At 46.1% G+C, this 22,521-nt stretch overlaps 1 protein-coding gene across 3 annotated transcripts in view; it reads right to left on the reverse strand.

The window, feature by feature from the left end:
• Positions 1-21,128, reverse strand: part of TRPM8 (transient receptor potential cation channel subfamily M member 8) — an 81,651-nt gene extending 60,523 nt beyond the window's left edge. For 2 of the 3 annotated variants that reach the window (XM_081813348.1, XM_081813347.1), the window contains exons 1-4: positions 21,023-21,128; positions 8,376-8,497; positions 6,858-6,931; positions 591-747 (exon numbers count right to left, since the gene is read on the reverse strand). In XM_081813348.1, the coding sequence (XP_081669474.1) occupies positions 591-747; positions 6,858-6,931; positions 8,376-8,492 (348 nt within the window). In that variant the 5' untranslated portion in view covers positions 8,493-8,497; positions 21,023-21,128. Of the gene's footprint in view, positions 1-590; positions 1,007-6,857; positions 6,932-8,375; positions 8,498-21,022 lie in introns of those variants that run through there. The other variant, XM_081813349.1, reaches the window with a different exon arrangement.
• Positions 21,129-22,521: the final 1,393 nt, after the last annotated feature.

The raw sequence follows: 22,521 nt of genomic DNA on the forward strand, positions 1-22,521 counted from the left end.
GGCAGGCAAGAGATGGCCACTGGGGCCCTGGGAAGAGACAGCAGTGGGCCACCTTCCAGGGCTGCAAACACAGGGCTTAGGGGTGCAGGAGTGTAGGCCCAGGCTTTCCAGCTGCCTAGGGAGGGTGCTGCCATGGAGACAGAAGACCCCCGCGCATTTGAGGATACCACTTCCCGGTCATTAAACCTTGTCCTAAGGCCGGGTGGACAAGCCTAAAATGTGGGTGTGTAGAGCGAAATGTCACCTTATTCAGGGCCATATGTATTCTCAAGACTGCCATAAGCTAAACTAAATGGGACAAGGTGTAAAAGGGTTCACGGGCCTTTTGTAGCAGCGGGGCTCGGCGCAGATGTAATAGGCCTGCAGTGCGCTCAGGGGAAGGCCTCTGAGCAGCAGCCAGTCACGAGCTGAGTTCTCCAGTGGCACATAATCTGATCACAGCTTTGCGACTCTTACAAGGTTTATCTTTTCCTGCCTTCGTTTTCGCATTGACTACCCATTTCTCCTGCCTCCACACTATGAGCCAATTCAAGGTAACTCAAGGTAGTCCAGGTTGTATGAATTAGCTAAAGTAGAAAACCTTTGCTTACCTTCCCTTTCTTCCCCAGGGTCTCAAACTGAATATCCCCGAAGGCATCGGTCGGAAATTCCTTGGTGTGTTTCTTGTAACTCCACTTCTCGTTGGGGTTGATCTGCGTGCCTTCTACGTGCTGGTTCTGGGCATAACCACACTTGCACACACTGTCCCTGAGCGGGGTGATGTCAGCAGGAAGGAACAGATTTCATCATTCATCGCATTTTTAGAATAAACTACACATTATTAGCTTAAAAAACACAGAAAGAGATCTGACCATCAAGTCTTGTTTTCCGACTTTTTTCATCATCTCAGTGGACTGTTTAAGAGCTATCTATCTTGGTGTTTTATCCCTGTTGTCTATTGTCCATACCCCAAAAAGCTGGCTCTGTATTGAGAGCTGGGATACAGGAGTGCCTTCACAGAGTCTGCCTCTGCATACAGAGCCCTGAGGTTATTATGGGATTAAGCCTTAGGAATCTGGAGATCATTTATGTAGCTTCCCGCATGGTTCATAACACGCAGGAGCCCTGAGTGCTGGCCCTGCCAGTGTGCCCGGCCAGTAACGCTCTCCTGAGGTGAGGTGAGCCCTCCTTCCTGGGGATGGTACTCACTGGAGACAGTGGGTCCCCTGGCAGGGACCCAATGCGATCCAGAAATTAGAGAGACCATCCTGTCCATACTGGACATCAGCTGCTTGGGAGACTTTCAATCATTTGGGCTAGACAAGGACAAACTGCAGTAAATGAACACTATTTCTTCCCGTGAAAAGTGCTGCAGAACTAAAACGTATGTGTTTGTTAAGGGACACGTGTGCACCTACGAAGTTGGAGGAGGATGAAAAGATAGGCAGTAAGAGGTAAAGGATTGAAAATCTGCTCTGAGGCGGGCCTAGGCGAAACTCACCGCACCCAGGGATTAACTGGATGGGACGCCTGCTCTCCGGTCTGGGGGACCGCACAGTTTAGTGCAGAACAAGCAAACCCCTCCTTTCCCCCAGCACAGCCCCCCTCCTCTCAGGGTTGCTGAGAGGGTGGGAACAATGGCACACCCTCTATCGAGTGACTTTTAGGTACATGCAAATCAAGGAATAGCAGAGGCAATGGCAACAGAAAAGAAGAAAAATGCAGTTTAAAAAAAATGTAAAAATACATGCCATGGCTACTTGGTTGCTCTATCCAGAGCTGCGTTGCATCTTGACCATCATGTCTCCAAAGAGATGAATAAGAGCCACAACAAAAATGTGAATATGGCCAAAGCAACTCTCCATTCTCCCAGTTTCTTTCTGCCTGCCCCACCCACTTGGCTCCCCCTATTCTCTCTCTCTCTCCCATCGGTTTTTGGACAAGAGTCAGAAGGTGCTAAGAATTCAAGGGAGCCATGGCCGGTGGAGAAGCAGAACAGCATGAGTGACCAAACATCCTGATCTGCCCAGAACAATCCGAGTTTATATCTGCTGCCCTAGCCCGAGTAGGGTCGGAGCCTGCATCCTGCTTATCAGTGTTCCAAGTCTCAAAATAAAGTATGTAGTCACCCTAACCACCAACATGCTAGAAAACATGTCCCCTCTGGCAGACATAGGCCTGTGACCCTTAGCACACTTGTGCAGTGCACAGCCTGGGCAACTACATGTGGTAACTCTGAAGCAAGGATTCCCTGTGCAGCCTGGGTCAAATAAAGGTATACAACAAGCTGAGAAACTCTGTTAGGGTTTGCTTCTAACGAGACTCTGTTTATCTTCTATTCTCTGCTCTTGGCATTCAACTAATATCCTCCAAATGATGAAGGCATAAATGAGTAAATACATTGATTTAGTCTTCTTGTAAATAGTTTGAATCCTCATCATTCCTCGGTGATTTTTGTGAAGTAAGTTTTTTGTTTTGTTTTGTTTTGTTTTTGCCTTCCAGAAGGTGGGCTTAAGCATACATAGCTGTTACATATCTGCCACAGGAAGGACTATATTCTCAAGGTCTTCTTCACTGATAAGCTTATTTGACAAAATGTAGAATTAGTTCTAAAAACACTTCATGGTAGTAGATCACATTTTCATTTTACAAAACGATAATAGTGGCATGCTTTTCTATGGCAGCTTCTAAAAATACAATGGAGCAAAAACTAGTTTGGGGAGGAGGTTTTATGATTGCCCCAGAAGCAGACAGATTCTAATTGTGACCGAGATTCTACTACGTGGAAGCAATTGGCCTCAACTGTGTTACATGAAATGAGTTACTCTGCTAACAGAGATCGTTTTTGAAGTGCTGGAAGCCCAGGGTAACTACCAAAGCCACACAATGAAGACCTTAGATAGCGAGGAACAAATATGTTGTGGCAGGAATCCTCACAAGCAGCTCACCCTCCTAAGGGTGAGGCTGTGAATGATTCATCAGTGTGAGTTCCTGCTGGAGAGTACACATGTGACAGGGACCCCAGCGAGGCTGTCCCTGCTCTACAATCCCATCTACACCACTGGATTGAGACAAGCCTTTTCTTGGGTTCTGTGTGGCATTACTGTTTCCTTATAGTAAATCAACCCTTTTGGGTTAAGCTAGCTTGAGTTCCTTGTAACTCAAAGTCTTAATTACTATAGAGTATGGAAATTATCTGTGTTCAAAATGTATGTCAGACTTTCAGTATTTTCCAGGGCTATAAAAACGGAGGTAAAGCCTGGATCCAAAATCCCTCCTTCAGCAGTAATCTCGCCTCCTTTCTGGAACAGTTTGCGGGGCATCACGCAGTTTGGCCAAGAAAAGAAAGACAACCAGAATCGACCTCAACTTCCTCAGTCCTTTCTCTTACTCAGTCCCTTACTTGGGGTACTTACTCAGCTCTCTTACTGAGCCAAGGCTGCTCCCCAGTGGTCTCAGAGTCCTCCCACTAGAGTCCAAGTTGGCTTCCTCCTCTCTCTACGGTTACCATCTTGCCACCCACTGGGGTCTGTCCACACCCACCAAAGCTCATTGCAGGATAGGAAAGAGAAGTCTCTGCCCCACCTGTTCTTCCTATAACTGAAGACAGACTCTTAAGCCCTTTTCCCTTTTAAGGGTAGGGGTGTGCCTCAGGTGACCTTGGCTGAGAGAACTGTAGGCTCCATCCTGATGGTCTGCAGGCTGGTAGCCCTCTAAGCGCCAATCTGCATGACTTGGTTTACAAATGGAGAGGAGGCCAGGAAGGCACTAGGAGTGCAGATACCTACAGGAGAGATGGGGTGACAGAGAAGAGAGATGGAGCGGACGGGAGGACATCAGGGCCTTCTCAGCTCAAGTCTGAATGCTATAGAGCTACATGTCAGTAAGGTAGCCTTTAGCCACATGTGGCAACGTTTAAATTAGTTAAAACTAAAATTACATGCATTCAGTTCCTTGACTGTATTAGCCACATTTCAAATGCTCAAGAGCCACCTGTGGCCAGTGCCTACCATATTGGACAGTGCAGATACAGGATATTTCGATGACATGACAGAAAGTTCCATCGCAGCGAGCCGCTCTAGAGAAAGTCGAGTCCTCCCTATTTCTAGCTAGAATGCAGCATGGTCAAGGCAGTGAGAACAGAAGAGAGCAAACCCAGATCAGGGGCTTACAGCCTCAGGAGTGCCAGGACACAGCCCCTAAGCTGGGCAGCAATGTTTCAGAAGGCCTTCACCAGTAGGGGCGATGGTTGGGCATCATTCTCCAGTGACTACTCGAGAAATAGACATCCATAAGGGGTAGAGCAGAGAAACTTGAGCAGTCTGGGCGTAGCACATATGAGCAACCCCAGGGATTCTCTGGGGAGACTTGGACAGCCTATGTCAGCTTGTGTGGCAAACCAGCAAATTCGGGGTATCAATATTAATGGTCACTTCATTTGATTTCCTTGTCCAGTGGGTAATTTGGATGACACAGAGTATTCCTACCACCTATGGAGACATAATAGTAATAAATATGGGAAATTCCAAAGAGTAGAGTCTTGACCCTGGTCTACAACCTTGTGTCCTTCTAGAAGGGAACCAGAAGACCCTGAGGTGTTCCTGTCCTCTGCTTGTGTTGTTGAAGATGGGGGCTGCTCACCACATCTCCCTTTGTTTTGGGCCAGACTCAAGCTGTAATCAAGCACTTTAAGGTGGACAGCTATAGGTTTCCCTACCTTGCATCCATTTCCTGTTCTGTTAGTAGGAGCACCCCGATTTTCCTTTGAGGAATCCTTCCTTTCCACACGGGGTCCATGTGGACACAATACCCAAGCCTGGCCAATCAACATATCCTATTCCCCAGCCCCAGGGACAAGTTTAGAGGTGGGTACACAGCCCAACTAAGACCAAGAAGAGCCATGAACATCAGTCCAGAATTTTTGGAGGATTTGCTAAAAATGAGGCCCTCTTTCCCCCACTGGTAAAATGGTAAGCTGGTAACATGTCAGATATGGTGACCACTTTGCCACCACTTGTGAAGAGCCTGCCCACCCAGAGAACAACAGAAATGACAGGTGGGAAGAGACAGAGTCTCTGCGCCATTGAGCCCTGGCTCTGGTTGTGCTTTTCAGCCAAAAGTTCCCATTACTACCCCTTTCACTTAAACCAATTAGACTGGATTTCTGTACCTAAGAAATTGCTGATGAATACTGTCAGTCTGAGGCAGTGTCGTTCTTAGAAAGGGTGGGGGCAGGAGATAAAAAGAGCACACAAGCTAGGAATCAGAAAACCTGGGTCCAGTCCCTCATCCCTCTCCCACTGGCAGTGTGACCTTGGGTAAAATACTGAACTCTTGGGGCTCACATGTCTTGTCTGTCAAGTGATAAGAACAGCTAACTTGGGGTGCCTGGGTGGCTCAATTCATTAAGTGTCTGCCTTCATCCCAGATCGTGATCTCAGGGTTGGGATCAAGCCCCGCATCAGGCTCCCTGCTCAGCGAGGAGTCTGCTTCTCCGTCTCCTTCTGCCCCTCCCCCAACTTGTACACTGTCTCTCACTCTCTTTCTCTCTCTCAAATAAATAAATAAAATCTTTTTTAAAAAGCAGCTACCTTGAAAAGGGGGTAGTTGTAGAATTAGCAATCAAGTATGTAAGTCCCCATGACATAGTAGATGCTCAATATATATTTGTTGAGTGAATGAATGAATCCAAACTGTATTTTCTACCAGTCAAACAATAGATTAACAGCAAAATCTTTCATTGAAACCATTCAGGGAATAAATAGCTGACTCATGAAGTTTGTACTCTGTCAAAATGACTCATGATGAGTAAGTTTCCACCAGCGACAAAATAGAGATTCTTAGTTTTTCTGATGTTCATTTTCTAATTGACACAAATCAAGAAAATGCATTTATTAAGGCCTTTTTATGCTCTGTGGCACTATGGTAGGTATTTTGTGTGCTACTGCATTGAATCCTTGCCACAACCCATGAGGTATACTTTGCTAGCGTTTTAGCATCAGAGAATTTGGTTCAGAAAGAAGAATAATTGGCTCCAGGTCATGCAGCGAGCAGGCGGCCGAGCCAAGGTTGGATCCAGGGCTGGTTCCAACGCACCTGCTCTTACTTGTTCTTACATCCTTCCTCTGTTGGCTGCCTCAGCTCAGCAGAAGGTCAGTGCTTTAATTATAAACTACAACAGCAACTATCCAACCAATTAATAGCTAGATTCTTTCTCCTCTCAGCCCCAGGCAACAGAGGAAAGGCAGAGGGACAGGATGAGAGGGGGGTAGCACTAAAATTATCTCTTTGGGTCCAGGCGCATCTTCAAAATCAGCAGTCGGTCCATTCACTCACTCGCTCATTAGCTAACATTCATCGAGCACCTCCTGCATTTACAGCTGCTGAGGGCCGCTCTCCATGGCTTTTGAAACCCAGCCTTAATGCTCCAAAACACTTGAGACTCGGAGTAGATGAACACCCTATTGGATGGGAAGGCCCAAAGTCAACAGCCTAACAGAAGAGCCAGATTGCCCCACACGCTCATTCTTGGGGTCATCTGCCAAGCACTACAGCACAACAACCTTCAGGTGGTCACTCAGGTGGGCTCCCAGGCTCATGGGAACACTGAAGGGGGCAACAGCCTCTCTTGGAGGCTCTACCAACTATTGGCCAAAGCTAAAAATATGAAACGAAATGATACCGCTCTAGGGACTCACTCTAGGGACCAAGTCCAAGCTACTTGCCAAATTCTTCCTGCTCACCCACCATTTCTGAGAATTGCAAGATGAAAACAACTTTAATAATGAACTAGTGAACATTCGTTTTTTCATTGTAATGGTTGTTAATAATTTATTTTCCAACATGGAAGCAAAAACGGAGGGAAAATCATTGCTTACGTGGCCTTGGAATCTTTGGTAAAGAAGACACATTCCCGTTTCTTAAAATTCGCTTGAATAAAATTCACCAAGTCCTTTGGAGAAAGAACATTAGACAGCATATCACTAATTTATTCTCACACACTGCTGTCATTAACAAATACTAAATGTGATCTATACCTACTTCAAAGGTTTTAAGAATTTACCACATATTCATAGCACCCAGCAGCCGTTCATGTTTTTAGAGTACTACAACGGTTTTTAAAAGAGGCATACATTTAAATTTTTATAACTAAATGCAAATTTTTCTACAAGTTAACTTGGCGTTATCTTGTAATCAATGTCATGATACACATACAAATTGTGTTTTTCCGTCTCTAAGACTACCAAGGGAATGTAAGCATTTGTTGATAGTTTAGCATAAATAATGTATCAAAGCAGATTCTCTTTCCTCTTACACTTGCTTTTCAAAAGAAGACATATTCCAAAGACTCCTTAAAGGGTTGTATTTGCTCCCCCATGGACAAGGTGGTAAGGCATATCCGGGACCTCATTCTGATAAACAACCACAAGTTCCTATACACCAAAGGCTTCCCTTCAGATGCAAAAGCAAACTATTTGGAAAGAGCTGAAGAATACATTGGAAAAAACTACACTCCTCAAGTGGGAGAATATAATTGCAATACACACTGATCATCACAGGATTGGTAGATAGACTATCTACCAAGGACTTGAAATCACTAACAATAGGACGAAGGGGAAAATGACAAGAGGCATGAGCATGCATCGAATAAAAGAGGACACAAAAATAACCCATAAATGTGTGAAGAGGGCTCAGCCTCACCAATAATGAAGCTACTGTGAAGGAAAACCACAGTGACTTCCCATTGCACACCCACCAGGTTGGAAAAATCAAAAAGGCAGCTGACACCAAATGTAAGGCAGTGGGGCCTCATGCCCACTAGGGGTTAGTATGAGTTGCAAACAGTTAAAGGGCTTCGCAGAAAGCCCCGTCTCAGGGCCCTCTGTCTCCACCACCTCCTGCTCCGCCCCAGGACCCCCACGGGTAACTGCACCCCTGCCCTGCTCTTCTGGCCTCATCCCCCCTGCATCCTCCAGGACCTGCTTAAGTTCCCGTCCTCATGGCACCAGCCCTGCACCTCCCCCCGCCATGTCCCTCTCCACGTTGAAGAGAAGGACTTAGATTCAAGAATCATTTGCGCAGCCCTGCAGGGCTGGAGGCAAGAACACCAAGCACGAAGCAGGAAAACGAATGTTAACAGCTCAGTATTGTAAAGTGCACCAGCCGCCCGTTAACAAACACATCATGTAACAACATATTAAGGTTAAGGTTACAACTTTTAAAATAAGGATGCTGGGAAAACAACACAGAAGAGAAAATGTTTCCACGTGTGACCCAAACAGCCCACAGAAGAAAACACTATACGGTACAAGCTTTTTAAAAAAGCAGTGGGTCCCCTAAATAACATAATGGCCAGAGTGCTGCCTTCTGACGTGATCATGCCGCTGGGGACTCACGCTTTCGCTGTAGAACACGTCTGTGCTCCGAGACATGCTGGAGTACAGGGTCCGGGTGCTGTCCATCGTGCCGTTCCTTCTGTTTCTCATGCTGAGCCTGGCCCCCTCGAAGGACATCTTGTCTGTGGAGAATGGGGCGGGGCAGGGGGGTTAGTTTGAGCTGCAAACAGTTAAAGGGCTTCGCAGAAAGCCCCGTCTCAGGGCCCTCTGTCTCCACCACCTCCTGCTCCGCCCCAGGACCCCCACAGGTAACTGCACCCCTGCCCTGCTCTTCTGGACTCATCCCCCCGCATCCTCCAGGACCTGCTTGAGTTCCCGTCCTCACGGCACTGGCCCTGCCCCCCGCCCCTGATGTCCCTCTCCGAGGCGGGGTCCCGCATCGCAGACCACCACACTTGGGAGGTTCGCAGTAGCTACTTCCAGCTTAAGGGATTTGGAGTAAAGGGAACGGAAAGAACAAGCCCTAACGATGGCTTATGTCAGCTAGAGGAAGGGGCCGGACTCTGAGCAGGATCCAGGCCCTGATCCACCCCGTGGTGGCAGGGGCCGAGGGCCTGGGTGTCCAGGTCGCCCTGAGACTCAGAGCCGACACTTGGGCCCCAGGGACACCCGGCCATTCCCTCTCAGGCCTGGCAGCTGGCCTTTAGTCCGGGAGACGCAGAAGCCTCAGCCACCACGGGGAGGCTTCCGAGGCTGCCCCAGTTCTCCGCACACCCGGACCCTCCCATCCCAACCTGCAGGGGCGCCCTCCGACCCTCAGCCCGGGCTGCAGACAAAAATCACCAACGGCTACTCCATCCACATCCCTGTGTTGTCTGGCAGACACAGTAGACACAACATTTCTAGAACGAAAGCCTCATCCTTCCTGGTCTCCCTGAGTCTCCTCCTCTGACACCAAGCTTCCCCAGCTACCCATGCCAGCCGTCCAGTCACCAAGAGCCAGTCCCACCTCCTTCCCCCTCACCAGCCTCTCCAGTGGCCCCCGGGGTCCCACCCTCTGTCTGGAACCCTCTTCCCCAGATCCCCTGTCTGCTCGTCTTCTGTGCATCCTCCAGACCTCACGTGTGCACCACTTCTCTGGGGAAGTGCTCTGTGACCCCCAGGACCCGAACCCGGACCCGGGGGCACATCCCGGTGACTGATCCTGCAGCACCTCTACCCCCCACACAGCCGTGGGAGCCCTGATTTGTTTAATGATCTGTTTGGTCTCCGGACCAGATCTCTCTGGTTCAGCACTATAATCCCAGGACCTGGCAAGGTGCGCAGAGTAGATCTGTACAAATATTTAGTGAGTGAATAATTTAAATGAATAAATAACAGCCCCTCCCAAACCCTAAATCCTCCTGCAGCTTTCAAACTGCTTCCACATAGCCTTCTAGAACCCCTGGATGTGGAGAGGCCTAGACCTGCTGCTCAGCCACATGTTCCTGACCCTCAGCCCCATGGGCCTGACTTCTCCGTCCCAACTGCCCCTCCCAGGCAGCCTCAAAACTCTCCCACACCACGGAGTCTGGAAGCTTCTTTGAAACCGATTCAGAGCAGCTGGTACAGGCTGTTTAAAACGACGAGTGCTTTTACTTCTCTCCCCAGACATTTCAAAGAGAGGCCCCGAGTATTAATTGGTACTTTACATACATTATTGTAAAACCACAGATCAATCCTGCAAGGTATTTACTGTGATCCCCATACAGAAAATTGCTTCTAAGTAGGGCACCAACGGTCAGGAAATGATTTCATTTGCCTCACAATGAAAAACTGCTTTCTTCGTTGCAACAGGAAATGGTGTATTTTTGCTTTTTTAGTCACACTTCAAACAAGAAATGAGCAAGTCGCGTGAGATGTGCAGTGGGCTGCCCCTTTCTGACACGTCAAATGCCTACATTGGATATTCATTTCCAACTGCTTTCCTGAACCCAGCTGATGTTCAGGTTGACTGATTATGAGTTTGGGCTTTCTTTAGGACGTCTTACATCCCAGGGGCTCCAGGAGTTCATCCGCCGCCTGAACACAGTCAGGAGTTAAGGTGTGGATGAGAGAGTAGCTGGGGCATCAGGGGAAGGGACAGAGGACCAAAGGCCATGGGCAAAGGTCAGAAGAGGCCACAGGGGAGGGCCTGGAGAGCAAAAGGAGATGATCCATAGCCCTCCTCCCCAGGGAACCTTGGGAAAGGGCAGGTAAATTGGATAGGACCATAGCCAGGAGGGGAGGGAGGAGTGAAAGTCACACCAGGTAGGAGCGTCTGGGTGGCTCAGTCGTTTAGGAGTCCTACTCAGTTTCGGCTCAGGTCATGATCTCAGGGTCCTGGGATTGAGCCACGCATTGTGCTCCATACTCATTGGGAAGTCTGCTTGAGGATTCTCTCTCCCTCTCCCTCTCTCCTCACTTTCTCTCTCTCTCTAAAATGAATGAATAAGTCTTTAAAGAAAAAAAGAAAGTCACATTAGGGATAAACCAGTCGATGCATCAATGCATCGTGTGCTAAGGAAAATTAACAAAGTCGTACCACCAGGCAGAACAATACAAAACCCGGTAGAAAAATAGTCTAAGGGCTAAAATCCAAATCCACTTTAGAGAGAACACAGATCGCTCGTAAACTCGAAAACAGACTAAGCCTCCCTTGTCATAAAAGCCCAACAACAATGAAACACCAAGAGAAGATATTTTCAGATGATAGTATTTTATGTTGGGAAGAGGGTGATGAGACAGATGCTTCCAGATGACTGGGTGGGGTGAAAACCATTTTACTGCCTGCAAAGCAACTGGGCAATGTGTAGCAAGGCACTTTAATATTGTTGACCAAATGAACTGGCTTTGGGAACCCTAGATAAAAGAAACAGTCAGAAACACACACAAAAAAGTTGTACTGAAGAGCTATTCATTGCTGAGTTATTTCTAATAGGGACCATTGAAAGCAACCTAAATTTCCATTAATATAACATTCCACCCAAAAGAAATAAAAGGGTGGAGTCATTAAGGGGGTATAATTCAAGGGCATGGAGAAATTATTATGATCTGTTGCAAGTAGAAAAAGAAACAGCAGAAGGCAGGAATTCCTGGCAGTTAAGAGCTCCTGCCTCACAGACAGGGGCTTGGGTGAGACACTAAACTGTGAACCTTGAGTGGGTCCTTCCCTCTCCCAGCTCCTTATAAAGGTGGCTCAGTGTCCACAGGAAAGGCAGCTCCAGCTGTAGGGAAGGTAAGTGCCTCCTGGCTAATGTGTGGAAGGCACCCAAGAGTAAATACACCAAAATGCTAGTCATTATATGCTAACATAGGGGGTGGAATGGTGAGTACTTCTTCTTTTTTTTTTTTTTTCCTTTTTATATTTACCAAAGTTAAATACATTGCTCGTGTAATCTGGAAAATATACTTGATAAGCATCTAGAGGCTGGGCAAGGGGAAGATAACCAGTGACCAGGGGTTTCAGCAATAGGGGGGTTGAGAGAGTATGTAGACAACCAGTGTAGACCTCCCCTCCACAGGAGCAAATGGGAGGAGGGGCCGGCAGCTGATTTGTTGGGTCCTGTTTCAATCTTGCAAGAAGAAAACTAGCAGACAGGGAGAGATAAAAGCACAGGGCAGATGTGACAAGTGTAAGAATAACGGAGCGTGGAGCAGAAGGGCTTTGTCAGGCAGGCAGATCCCCCCCTAAAGTTATCAGTCGAAGATAGATAACCAATTGAAGGTCAAAGGAAAAGAGAGCCAACAATAACATAATAGATACTGATGAAAAACTTTGATGGTTTTTCCCTCTCACGTCATATTGTCTGAAATCCTTCCTGGACAAGGAACTGATTGATTGATGTTCCGACCCCAGCACCTGGGTCCTACCTGGCCTGCCTGAATCTGACTCCAGAGAAGAAATGGGGACAGCACACAGGGGTTCAGGGCTTCACTCTAGCCAAGTCTAGAGAGTGGTTTTAAAAGGGGTCCTTGGGATGTCTGGGTGGCTCAGTCAGTTGAGCACCCGACTCTTGATTTCAGCTCAGGTCATGATCTCAGGATCATGAGATCAAGCCCTATATCAGGCTCCACACTCAGGGGGGAGTCTGCTCAAGTTTCTCTCTCCCTCTCGCTCTGCTCCTCCCCCCACCCCCATGGGCTTTCTCTCTTTCTTTTTCTCTCTCTCTCTCAAAAATAAAAAAAAAAATCCTAAAAAAATAATTAAAAATTAAAAAAATAAAAGGGGGTCCTCAGGGATTTCCTGCGAAGAGGGGCTCAGGGACCCACCACCCACATTAGTGGGAGCAGTCCTGCCTTCATCACATTCTGGTATCCAACGTCCTAGAAGGTCCCCTCTGAGGAAAGGTTTCTGCTGCCAAATAGCAGCCTGGAACATCTGCTCTAGAGCTTTGGTCTGCTCTGCACACCTGCTCCCATCACCCACCTGCACAGGCAGATGGGGGACACCTGGAACCTCAGTCTCTTGGAATGGATAAGAGAGCCACCACTGTCATTGAGGAAGAATAAGTTTATAGATGGTTTACCAAGCTCCAAAGGTGATGGATTTATTCATGACAACCACAACAATCAGGAGTTGGAGTTTCACACACAACTTGGGAAATATGATGGTGTAACTCCAAAACTGTAACACAACGTAACAGGATACAGCATTCGATATCCACCATATGTAAGTATATGGTCTTGAAGCCTCTCCAGAATTCCTACTGGGATACTACTTCTTTCCATGGATCTGATTTGCAGTATTTGGCATTCACATGAAAGACGCACCGGCATTCCACCCATTTGGAGGACACCGGAGTAATGATGCTTAAAAGTACAAGTTTCAAGTCTAGGACCATCCCCTTATTTTATCTTCAACTCTGAGTGTTATTTCTCTAAACTAATGGAACTCTCAACTCGAAATTGGAAAACTAAGTCAAGAAAATGACAGCCCATGGTGTGGATGGACCTCACCTGATAGAATCCACCAGTAAGTTGGTGGGAATGCAAGCTGGTGCAGCCCCTCTGAAAAACAATATGGAGTTTCCTCAACAAGTTAAAAATAGAGCTACCCTATGACCCAGGAATTGCATGACTAGGTATTTGTTCCAAGGATACAAATGCAGTGATTCAAAGGGGTATGTGCACCCCAATGTTCATAGCAGCAATGTTCATAATAGTCAAACTGTGGAAAGAGCCAAGATGTCCATCAACAGATGAATGGATAAATAACATGTGGTATATATGCATACAATGGAATACTACTCATCCATCAAAAAGAATGAAATCTTGCCATTTGCAACAATGTGGATGGAACTAGAGGGTATTATGCTAAGCGAAATAAGTCAGTCCGAGAAAGACAAATACCATATGCTCTCACTGATATGTGGAATTTAAGAAACAAAACAGATAAACATAGGGGAAGGGAAGGAACTATAAAATAAAACAAAACCAGAGAGGGAGGCAAACCATGAGAGACTCTTAACTCTAGGGAACAAACTGAGGGTTGCTGGAGGGGAGGGGGGTGGGGGGATGGAGTTACTGGGTGTTGGGTATTAAGAGGGCACTTGATGTAATGAGCACTGGGTGTCATATGCAACTGATGAACCACTAAATTCTATCTCTGATATTAATAATACAGTATATGTTAAATTGAATTTAAATAAAAAATTTTTAAAAGAAGAATCCACCAGTAAAATGACAGCAAGAGCCCCCCACATCTTTAATATCATACTTGCAAAGGATGATTTCATGTCACGCACACACTCAATTCACTGTGCTGTTCTCAAAAATCACGGGGTCGGTGAACACATCAGGAAAGTTCGAACATCACACCACAGGCCAGGAAGTCCAACTTTCAGGCAATACCAAAAGACTTATCAAAATACTTGCCTTTAGTAATGAAAAATTCCATGTCAAGAGGAATGCAAATCAACACACGGAGAACCATCTATTTATATAATCTAACTTTGAGGGAAAGAAGACTGTGTGATAGAAAAAAAACAAAACAAAACAACAGCAAGGGCTTGAGGTCAGGAAAAGCCACACTTGAGGCTGACCAGCAGCGTCCCCTGGAACATGGTGAGCGTCACATGGGACAAGCCCACAGCAGCTCGGCCTGGTGCTTAAGTGATGTCAGCACTCCTGTCCTTACTACCCCTACTAGTGTGGGGACTTCCTAAGAAGAGTGAATAAGGTGTCTCAGGAAAAGCAAAGTGGCAGAAAAGATTACTGACACAGAACCATCGCCACCTTCTCCCCTGCCTCATCCACCAAGGAAACGTGTTTCATCTGCTCAGCTCCTGGGACCCATGTGGAGTGAAAATGGGGAGTAGCCCAAAAAAGCTGAAAAGATTTACATTCAAAAGGACCCAGAGACAGTCCCAGGAGAACAGATGTGGAGAAACAGGAGGAGGAGACGAGAGATGGTAGGGGTGTGGTGAGGAGAGCCAGGCACGCAGGCTGGATGGGTCAAGGGCTGTCACCATGAATAAGGTTGTGGCAAGATAGGTGCACAGCATCTTTTCGATGCTTTCCTGAGTTCAACCATTCCTATCAGTTATCTCTCGCTGTGTCGGAAATTATCTCAGAATATAAGTACTAAAAACAACACATGCTTTGATCTCAGAGTTTCTGCAGGTCAGGAACCCAGGCACAGCTGAGCTGGGCTCTCTGCCATCCAGGTACCAGCAGGGGCTGGGTCTCATCTCAAGGCTGGACAGGACAAGGCCCTGCTTCAAGCTCACATGGCTTGAGTGAGGGTTGAGTTCCAAGGTCCTCAGGACCTCACTGGCTGGTGGCTGGTGGCTGGAGGCTGGAGACTGGAGGCCACCCACAGTTTCTGGCTCTGTGGGTCCTCCAAAGTGGAACTGGCTTTGTCAAAGCATGCCAACTGATAAGGCAACAGAGAGGATCTGCCACAAGGCAAAGTCACAAGCCGTGTAACCTAACCATGCAAGGGACATCCCAAATCACCTTTGCCATGTTCTACTGTTAGAAGCAAGTCACTGGGTCCCGCCAGCATCCCAGGGGAGGGGACCACACACGGGCAGGAACACCACGAGCCGGGGGGGCCTTCGGGTCATCTCAGAAGTCTGCCTACCACTGTGCCCTTGCATTCATACTTATTTCCAATGGTCTTGCTCTGTCGGATCTGAGTATCTTTTGAATAAGACATTGCGCCGAGACCGGCCATAAGACTCCTCAATTTTACTTGGGTCCCACACATGTGAAAATCAGATGCAGGATCCCTAAAATATCGGACTCCGCAGCAATGCTAAGGAGGAAATCCGAGTAGCTTTAGGAAAGAATGACAGAGCCCACAGCAAACCTGACTCTTAACGGCAAAAAGTCGGCATTGGGTCAAGTTTGCTCACCTGCCGCGACCTTCAGGTCACTCTCTGAGCTACTCCCCACCCCCACCCCCGCCCCCACCATGGTGGTCAATGTAATCTGGGATTTAGACCCAGCTTGTTATTATCAAGCTATTCTTTTTAGATTGTATATTTTCATGCATGAGAATAATTTTATTTACATATTGATTTTAATTTACATATTAATTTTATTTACATAATTATATGTAATATTTACATATTAATTTGTTTGCATATTGATTTTATGTGATTTAATTTACATATGATTTAGATCCTCTTCACGAGTCACTGGTGTCCCTGCCCAGTGGAAGACCATTCGCACCTGACTTGTCCACCCTGGACTCATCGGTCCGCATCAGGAGGAAGTCCCTGGGGATGATTTCAGTGGAGCAACTCCTAGGAGGTGTACGTGAGGAGATTTTTATTCACGTGAATGTCTTTTCACCCGTGGACAGCTTGACAACGCTTTCCCCCCACCGTAGAACCTGTTCCGTTCTTACTAGACTTATGATCTGGTCAAGGAAAACCCTGCGGGCAGCCTCATTTTTACTCTTTCTGGCCAACATTTATCTGCTTTTTCCCCTTATTCTTAAATGCTAATATTTTTATTGACTCTTACTAGATAGTGACCTAAAATTTTTATGTTGACCATGTGCTCTTTTTACGAGCAGACTCAAGTTCGGTTGTTTTGTTTTTTGTTTTTTGCAGCCCTGGATATCTTGTTGTCGTTTTGGGCTCTGATCACAGCCCACCGTGGGTACAGATGGCTCGAGGGAGAGTGTTGCCACCCCAGTCTTATAATGTGTAATGAAGGCAGTTGGGACGAAGAGAGAAGGGTGGACGCTCAGAAAAGGTCACTGTCTAGTAAGAGTCTTCAGTACAAAAAAAAAAAAAAAATCGCACTGAGTCTCATGCCAGGCAAAATTAATTGTCTTACAGGTGTCCTGGTGAAATTATTCAAGGATGAGAATAAACACAAAATCATACAAAGAGCACAGCAGAAAAAAAAAAATATGGGACAAGAGGAAAGGGAGTAAGGCTGGCATCAAACTTCTGCAAGCTAGAAGATGAAGCATCTTTGGATTTCTTAGAGGGAAAAGACTGGATCTAGGAATTATGTCTTCAGCCAGTTCATCTGTGAATGTGGCAGAGGGGTAGACCCGGGAATTGCAGGAGTGGGTTAGGGAGCTGTCCCCAGAATTTCAAGTAGTTCTGGAAGGGGGTGGGGCGTGGGGGGAACGAACCTAAATAATAAATGGAAAACACGGGGTACCACTTCTTTTCTTCACAGTTTAAATTTTTGTTTTTTCCTCGGTACGCGAAGTTTTGAAGAGACTTACTAAAATATTGCTGAATACCAAGGAAGCAAAGAGCAAGACAAGAGCAGAGGGTCGAAGGAGAGGGTAACGCTGGTGACTGTGAGGGGCTGGTCCGGGACCTGGGAAGCCAGCCTGCAGGGCTGATAGAAACTAACTGCAGCCTGATCTTGCTGGGGGCCAAGGCAAAGGTATGAATGCGGTCAGGTGCAAGCAGGACCCAACCACATGCCCTGAGACAGCCGCCAGGGTACCAAGACCACCTGCGTCAGGGGAGGGGGTGGGGCGGGATGGGCGGGACTATAAAGGGGAATCTTTCCAGTGATGCAACCGGTCCAAAGCTGGACCGTGGAGGCGGCTACACTATCGGACTCCTGCTAAGAGTGAATAAAACTATACACACACAAATGAGTACATGTAAAACCAGTGAGAAATCGGAGTAAGGTCTCAGTGTCAATGTCAGTTTCCTGGTTTTTGGTATTATACTAGAGCTCTGTATGGTGTCGCCATTGGGGGAAATGGGTGAAGGATACATGGGACCTCTCGGTATTAGTTTTCCAACTTCCTGTGAATCTACCATGATTTCCAAATAATAATTTAAGAGGAAAATAACTCCTGGGTAAAAAGAACACCGGGGCCACATGGTGGGGGACATCCTAGACAGAGCCAGTAACGTCTACAGCACCAACCTGTGTGCCTATTCCCTGTGAAGTCCTGAAGGCAAGTGGAAGGTGCATCAGCAATGTAAAGCTCAAGGGAAGGGATTCCATGGTAGGCCAAGTGATGGGCCCCAGCGTACAGATACCTAAGAGTCTGGCCAGATTTAGGACTTACTTGTTTAACTGTGTATGATCTTTGCTTTCATGTTTTTATCAGTATCTCAATTATTTTTATTTATGGTCCTTTCTCTCGAAGATTGCGGAGGGGTCTGATGAAATTAATGAAATCCTAGTACCGTGCTATGGAGATTGCCTCAGTAAAAATTAAAACCAAAATGGACTCTGAATTGCTATTCACACTGTCACAGTTTCATAATACGATTGCGAAGATACTGATTCCCACGCACATCAGGAGGGACAGCAGTTCCAACCTAAAGACTGACAGCATCTTCAGTTTCCCACCCAGAGAAACACATATTCTCTGCACAAACCGAATTGGCTGGGCCCCCAAAAGTGCTCATCAGCTCTGGGGTGGCCCACAGACTCTGCATCTCTAACAAGTTCCCAGGTGTGGCTGGTGCTGCTGGTCGGGCGGGGGCGGAGGGGCCCCAGTGAGAGAACCACTGGGCTCACCCAGGACCCTGCCAACAGCACCAAGGACCCTCTCGTCTGCAGCTGTGATCCCAGCTCTTCAGAACTTGTAATTGGATCTTTCTAAGACACAAAGCACATAACTGGGATGATTCAGAGACCATATCGTATCAGTTTGGGCTTAGTGTGCTTTTGTGGTCATGGCTTGAATCTATGGACAATACAGTTTCATCGGGCCGTGAACAGCACCCTGACACTAAGCAGTGAATAAGAGCCATGTCTCCCGTAATGTCTCTTATGTTCCCAGTGCTATGCTCAGCGCTTAACATATATCAACCCTCAGCGCTCCTGTGAATTACATGATTCTTATTTTTCCCACTTAAACGGATGAAGAAACCAAGGCACAGAAAGGTTAAATAACTTCCTCAAAGTCACACAGCAGATCAGTAGAGGATACAGGATTCAAATTCAGTCAGGCTGGCCTGAGAGCCCCATCCTTGAACATTAAGCTCTAAGTTTAATAAGTAGCTATTGTGTACTACTTTAATACCTCTTTGGGAAGAGATAGATTGTCATTTATACTATATTAATACACCATTAAAATTTAAATCAAGGATTAGAAACCTGGTTTTGTTGGCCAGGGGTGAGGTTGGGCTAATACTATTTTTATTACTGATGCTCATAACTAATTTTAAATAATCTAGAAATCACCCATTCACAACAGAATACTCTTGTATCCTGTGAGCCCGTTGCAAAAACAAAACCAAAATCAAAAATCAACCTGTTCTGTTATTGTCCAAACACAAGAATGGCATGTGGCATATTTTTAAGATTATGGTTTACCTGCCTCTCGCCACGGTCAAACCAGTCCTGAGATGTCATTTTCAACCAGGATGTATATCTAAGTCTCCATATGGTAAAGGAGACGGGAGAAGTTTTCCTTACAAAGCACTGAATGAGAGGAACTGTGTCGTTCGTGCTCTGAAAGAATGTTCCAAAGGGCCCCATACCAAACCCCGGCCATCTCCACCCTTCATTCCCATCAATTATTCATTATAGTGGTGAGTGTGACACTTGCGGAAGCTTCAGATAGAAATGACACCATCAGAGAAATCTCAATTCCCATTCTGGCCTGAGGTACACGCAGGAACTACAGTGGACCTGCGAGGGTCAACGTGCACCTAGCCTCCCCCACCTCCTTCACCCTGGAGAACTGAGATGCATTTCCTTGTAGGAATTATCCCACTTTTCTAATTGCCATATTTTTGTCAGCCACATTTTTGAAGTTTGCATCGATGGGTTAAACCCCAACGGTGAAAGCCCAGGGGAGCTCCTAAAGTCAATGATTCTGGTGTCTCCTGCCCCAAAGAGGAGAGGTGAGAGACAGGAGGTGAGTCCCGGCAGCAAATGAGCTGGAAGGTGCTATCTGCTGAGAGCCCCTCCACCCCCAGAATAAGGGGAAAGGCTGGGGGTCCCTAGGTGCCTGGATCCCATTTTCTTCACAGGTGCCAAGACTAACGACAACTCTTAGGCAAGACAAAAAAGATGAATAATGGGTGATACCAACTTTGTTCCAAATTTTAAAGAATTATAAATCAAAAGTCACAACCTTGAAAGAAAGTTCTTTACACTCTCAAGACACTGAGGAGCTGAAACCCCTACTGTAAGTGTACTTGTTTTCTGCTTAAGAATCTTAACTCTGGGGGCGCCTGGGTGGCTCAGTCGTTAAGCGTCTGCCTTCAGCTCAGGTCATGATCCCAGGGTCCTGGGATCGAGCCCCGCATCGGGCTCCCTGCTCCGTGGGAAGCCTGCTTCTCCCTCTCCCACTCCCCCTGCTTGTGTTCCCTCTCTCGCTGTGTCTCTCTCTGTCAAATAAGTAAATAAAAATCGTAAAAAAAAAAAAAATCTTAACTCTGAAGAAGTCAGCATTGACAATCATGGCCTCAAAATTAGAGATAAAACTTTTAATTATTCATCCAACGCCTAGTGTTTCCCTTTTGCTTCTAAAGAATACAAGCCATGAGCGTGTTTCAGAAGCTGCATGTAAAAATAAGTCAAATATACTTTTCTTCTTTATCAAAGACTGTTGGCTGTTTGAATACATTCTTTCTTGAGGCTAATTTAGGCTCCATCATAGTCTTGATTTAAGAAAAACCTGTTTTGTGATGTCCTCAATAGGTCTGAGAACATAGGATTGGGACGCCTGGGTGGCTCAGTCGATTAAGCCTCTGCCTTTGGCTCAGATCATGATCCCAGGGTCCTGGGATTGAGCCCCGCATCGGGCTCCCTGCTCTGCAGGGAGCCTGCTTCTCCCTCTGCCTCTGCTTTTCTCTCTCTCTGTCTCTCATGAATAAATTTAAAAAAAAAAAATCTTAAAAAAAAAGAACATAGGATTGCTTTAGACAGTCAATTGCAGAGTTTAGATGCCAGTGAATTTTTTAGTAAAGCTCATTTGAGGAAATTTCTGATTCTGTCAATCAGAAAAAAAAAAAAGCTGTAATTGTATTTTAAATCATTCAAAAACTTAGCGCAGTCTCCTACATCTCTAAATAAATCCAACAAGTACTATAAATATCTGTGAACTAGCATTTATTGTTTATCCCAACAGCTCTTTGAGAAATTTCACCTTTTGTCTTGTTAGTTTCAAATCTTCATAGAAAATCTAAATGATGTCCTTGCCAAACATCCTCTATTCATACCAGTTCTACAAGTTACAGCAATTGCAACATTTATAGAGACATGAAAAGCGAAAGTTGATAACATACCAGTTGAGGTTTGTCAGGCAGGATTTGCTTTCACTGGAAAGATCCTGCTGGCCTCCCCGTCTTGCAGAGGAAGAAGGCTTTTATAACAGGAGCTTCCTCAGCCCCGCCCTCCTCCCTGAGGCTCTTTGAAGAGAAGAACAAAAAAATTTAAGCCGCTGAGAGAAGACTCTTAAAGCCATGGTGTATGGTAGCAATTTGGTGATTGAATGTGAGTGACGAAGGCATAACTGTGGAACATGGTATTTTAAAGGGTAATAAAGTAAACATAAACTTCCTTCTCTTGGCCCGTCAGTCCTAGTGTTAAGTCTCACTAAAATTTAATTTCTACAATTTGTGGCACATCTTAAAAACCACAAATGAAATACGAAATGCTCACTATGGAAGGTAATGACAAGATTAATTAACAGATTAAAAGCTTTTAATTGATGAGAAAAAAATCGTGAATAGAGGACATTTAATAAACTGTTCCTTTTTTTAAAGATTCTGTTAACTTTCTCCACACTGACATATATTCTGCCCTGGGCTAGCTGGGTGGGGGGTATGAGGGGTGGCAGGAAGCCTAATTTATAGTGATTTCCATGCCTTCCTTACACTTTGTCTTTATGAACACTCCACTAGCAGAGATGATCACCAGGAAGCAACTTCCGGTCGTTTTCTTTAAATGATGTTACGGATGTCATTGCAACAGTTTTGTTATAGCCGATCCTCCTGGAGTGTTGGCTATTCTTTCTTTTTTTTCTTTTTTTAAGATTTTATTTTTAAGTAATCTCCACACCCAACGTGGAGCTCGAACTCACAACCCTGATATCAAGTGTTGCACGCTCTCCCGACTGAACCAGCCAGGCGCCCTGCCTACTCTTTCTATTATGTATTTATATATGAAGTGTGTGCTACAGGCAAGAAGAGGATGGTATAATTTAAAAACTGATTATGCAGGGACCCTCCTGGGTGGCTCAGTGGGTTAAGCATCTGCCTTCGGCTCAGGTCATGATCCCAGGGTCCTGGGATCGAGCCCCGCATCGGGCTCCCTGCTCGGCCGGAAGCCTGCTTCTCCCTCTCCCACTCCCCCTGCTTATGTTCCCTCTCTCGCTCTCTCTGTCAAATAAATAAAATCTTTGGAAAAAAAATAATAAATAAATAAATAATAAAAACTGATTATACAGTACAAACAAATGCAAAAGGGTTAGAGATTAAACATAAGGAATGTCAAGGGGCAATTCTGTAAAGGCAGAGGGATTTGGGCAAGATCTGAAAGAAGAGATTAAGACGCAATTAGAGCAGCAGCTCCTATGGAGACCATGTTCAATTCAAAGGGAGAAAACCCCCTTGACAAAGAGAAACAAAAACGTTCAGATAGGACCACAAACTCAGATACTCCGAGGGTCAGGCAGGTCATGGAAAGAAATGGAGTGACCAAGTGCAAGGCAATGGGGAAGAGCGGGGGCTATGGAAAATTGGGAATGACAGGTGCTACGTGTAAATAAGGACCCATGTGAGAA

Source organism: Leptonychotes weddellii, chromosome 3 (genome assembly GCF_054177405.1).
Source record: "Leptonychotes weddellii isolate Sample4059 chromosome 3, ASM5417740v2, whole genome shotgun sequence".
Taxonomy (NCBI): Eukaryota; Metazoa; Chordata; class Mammalia; order Carnivora; family Phocidae; genus Leptonychotes; species Leptonychotes weddellii.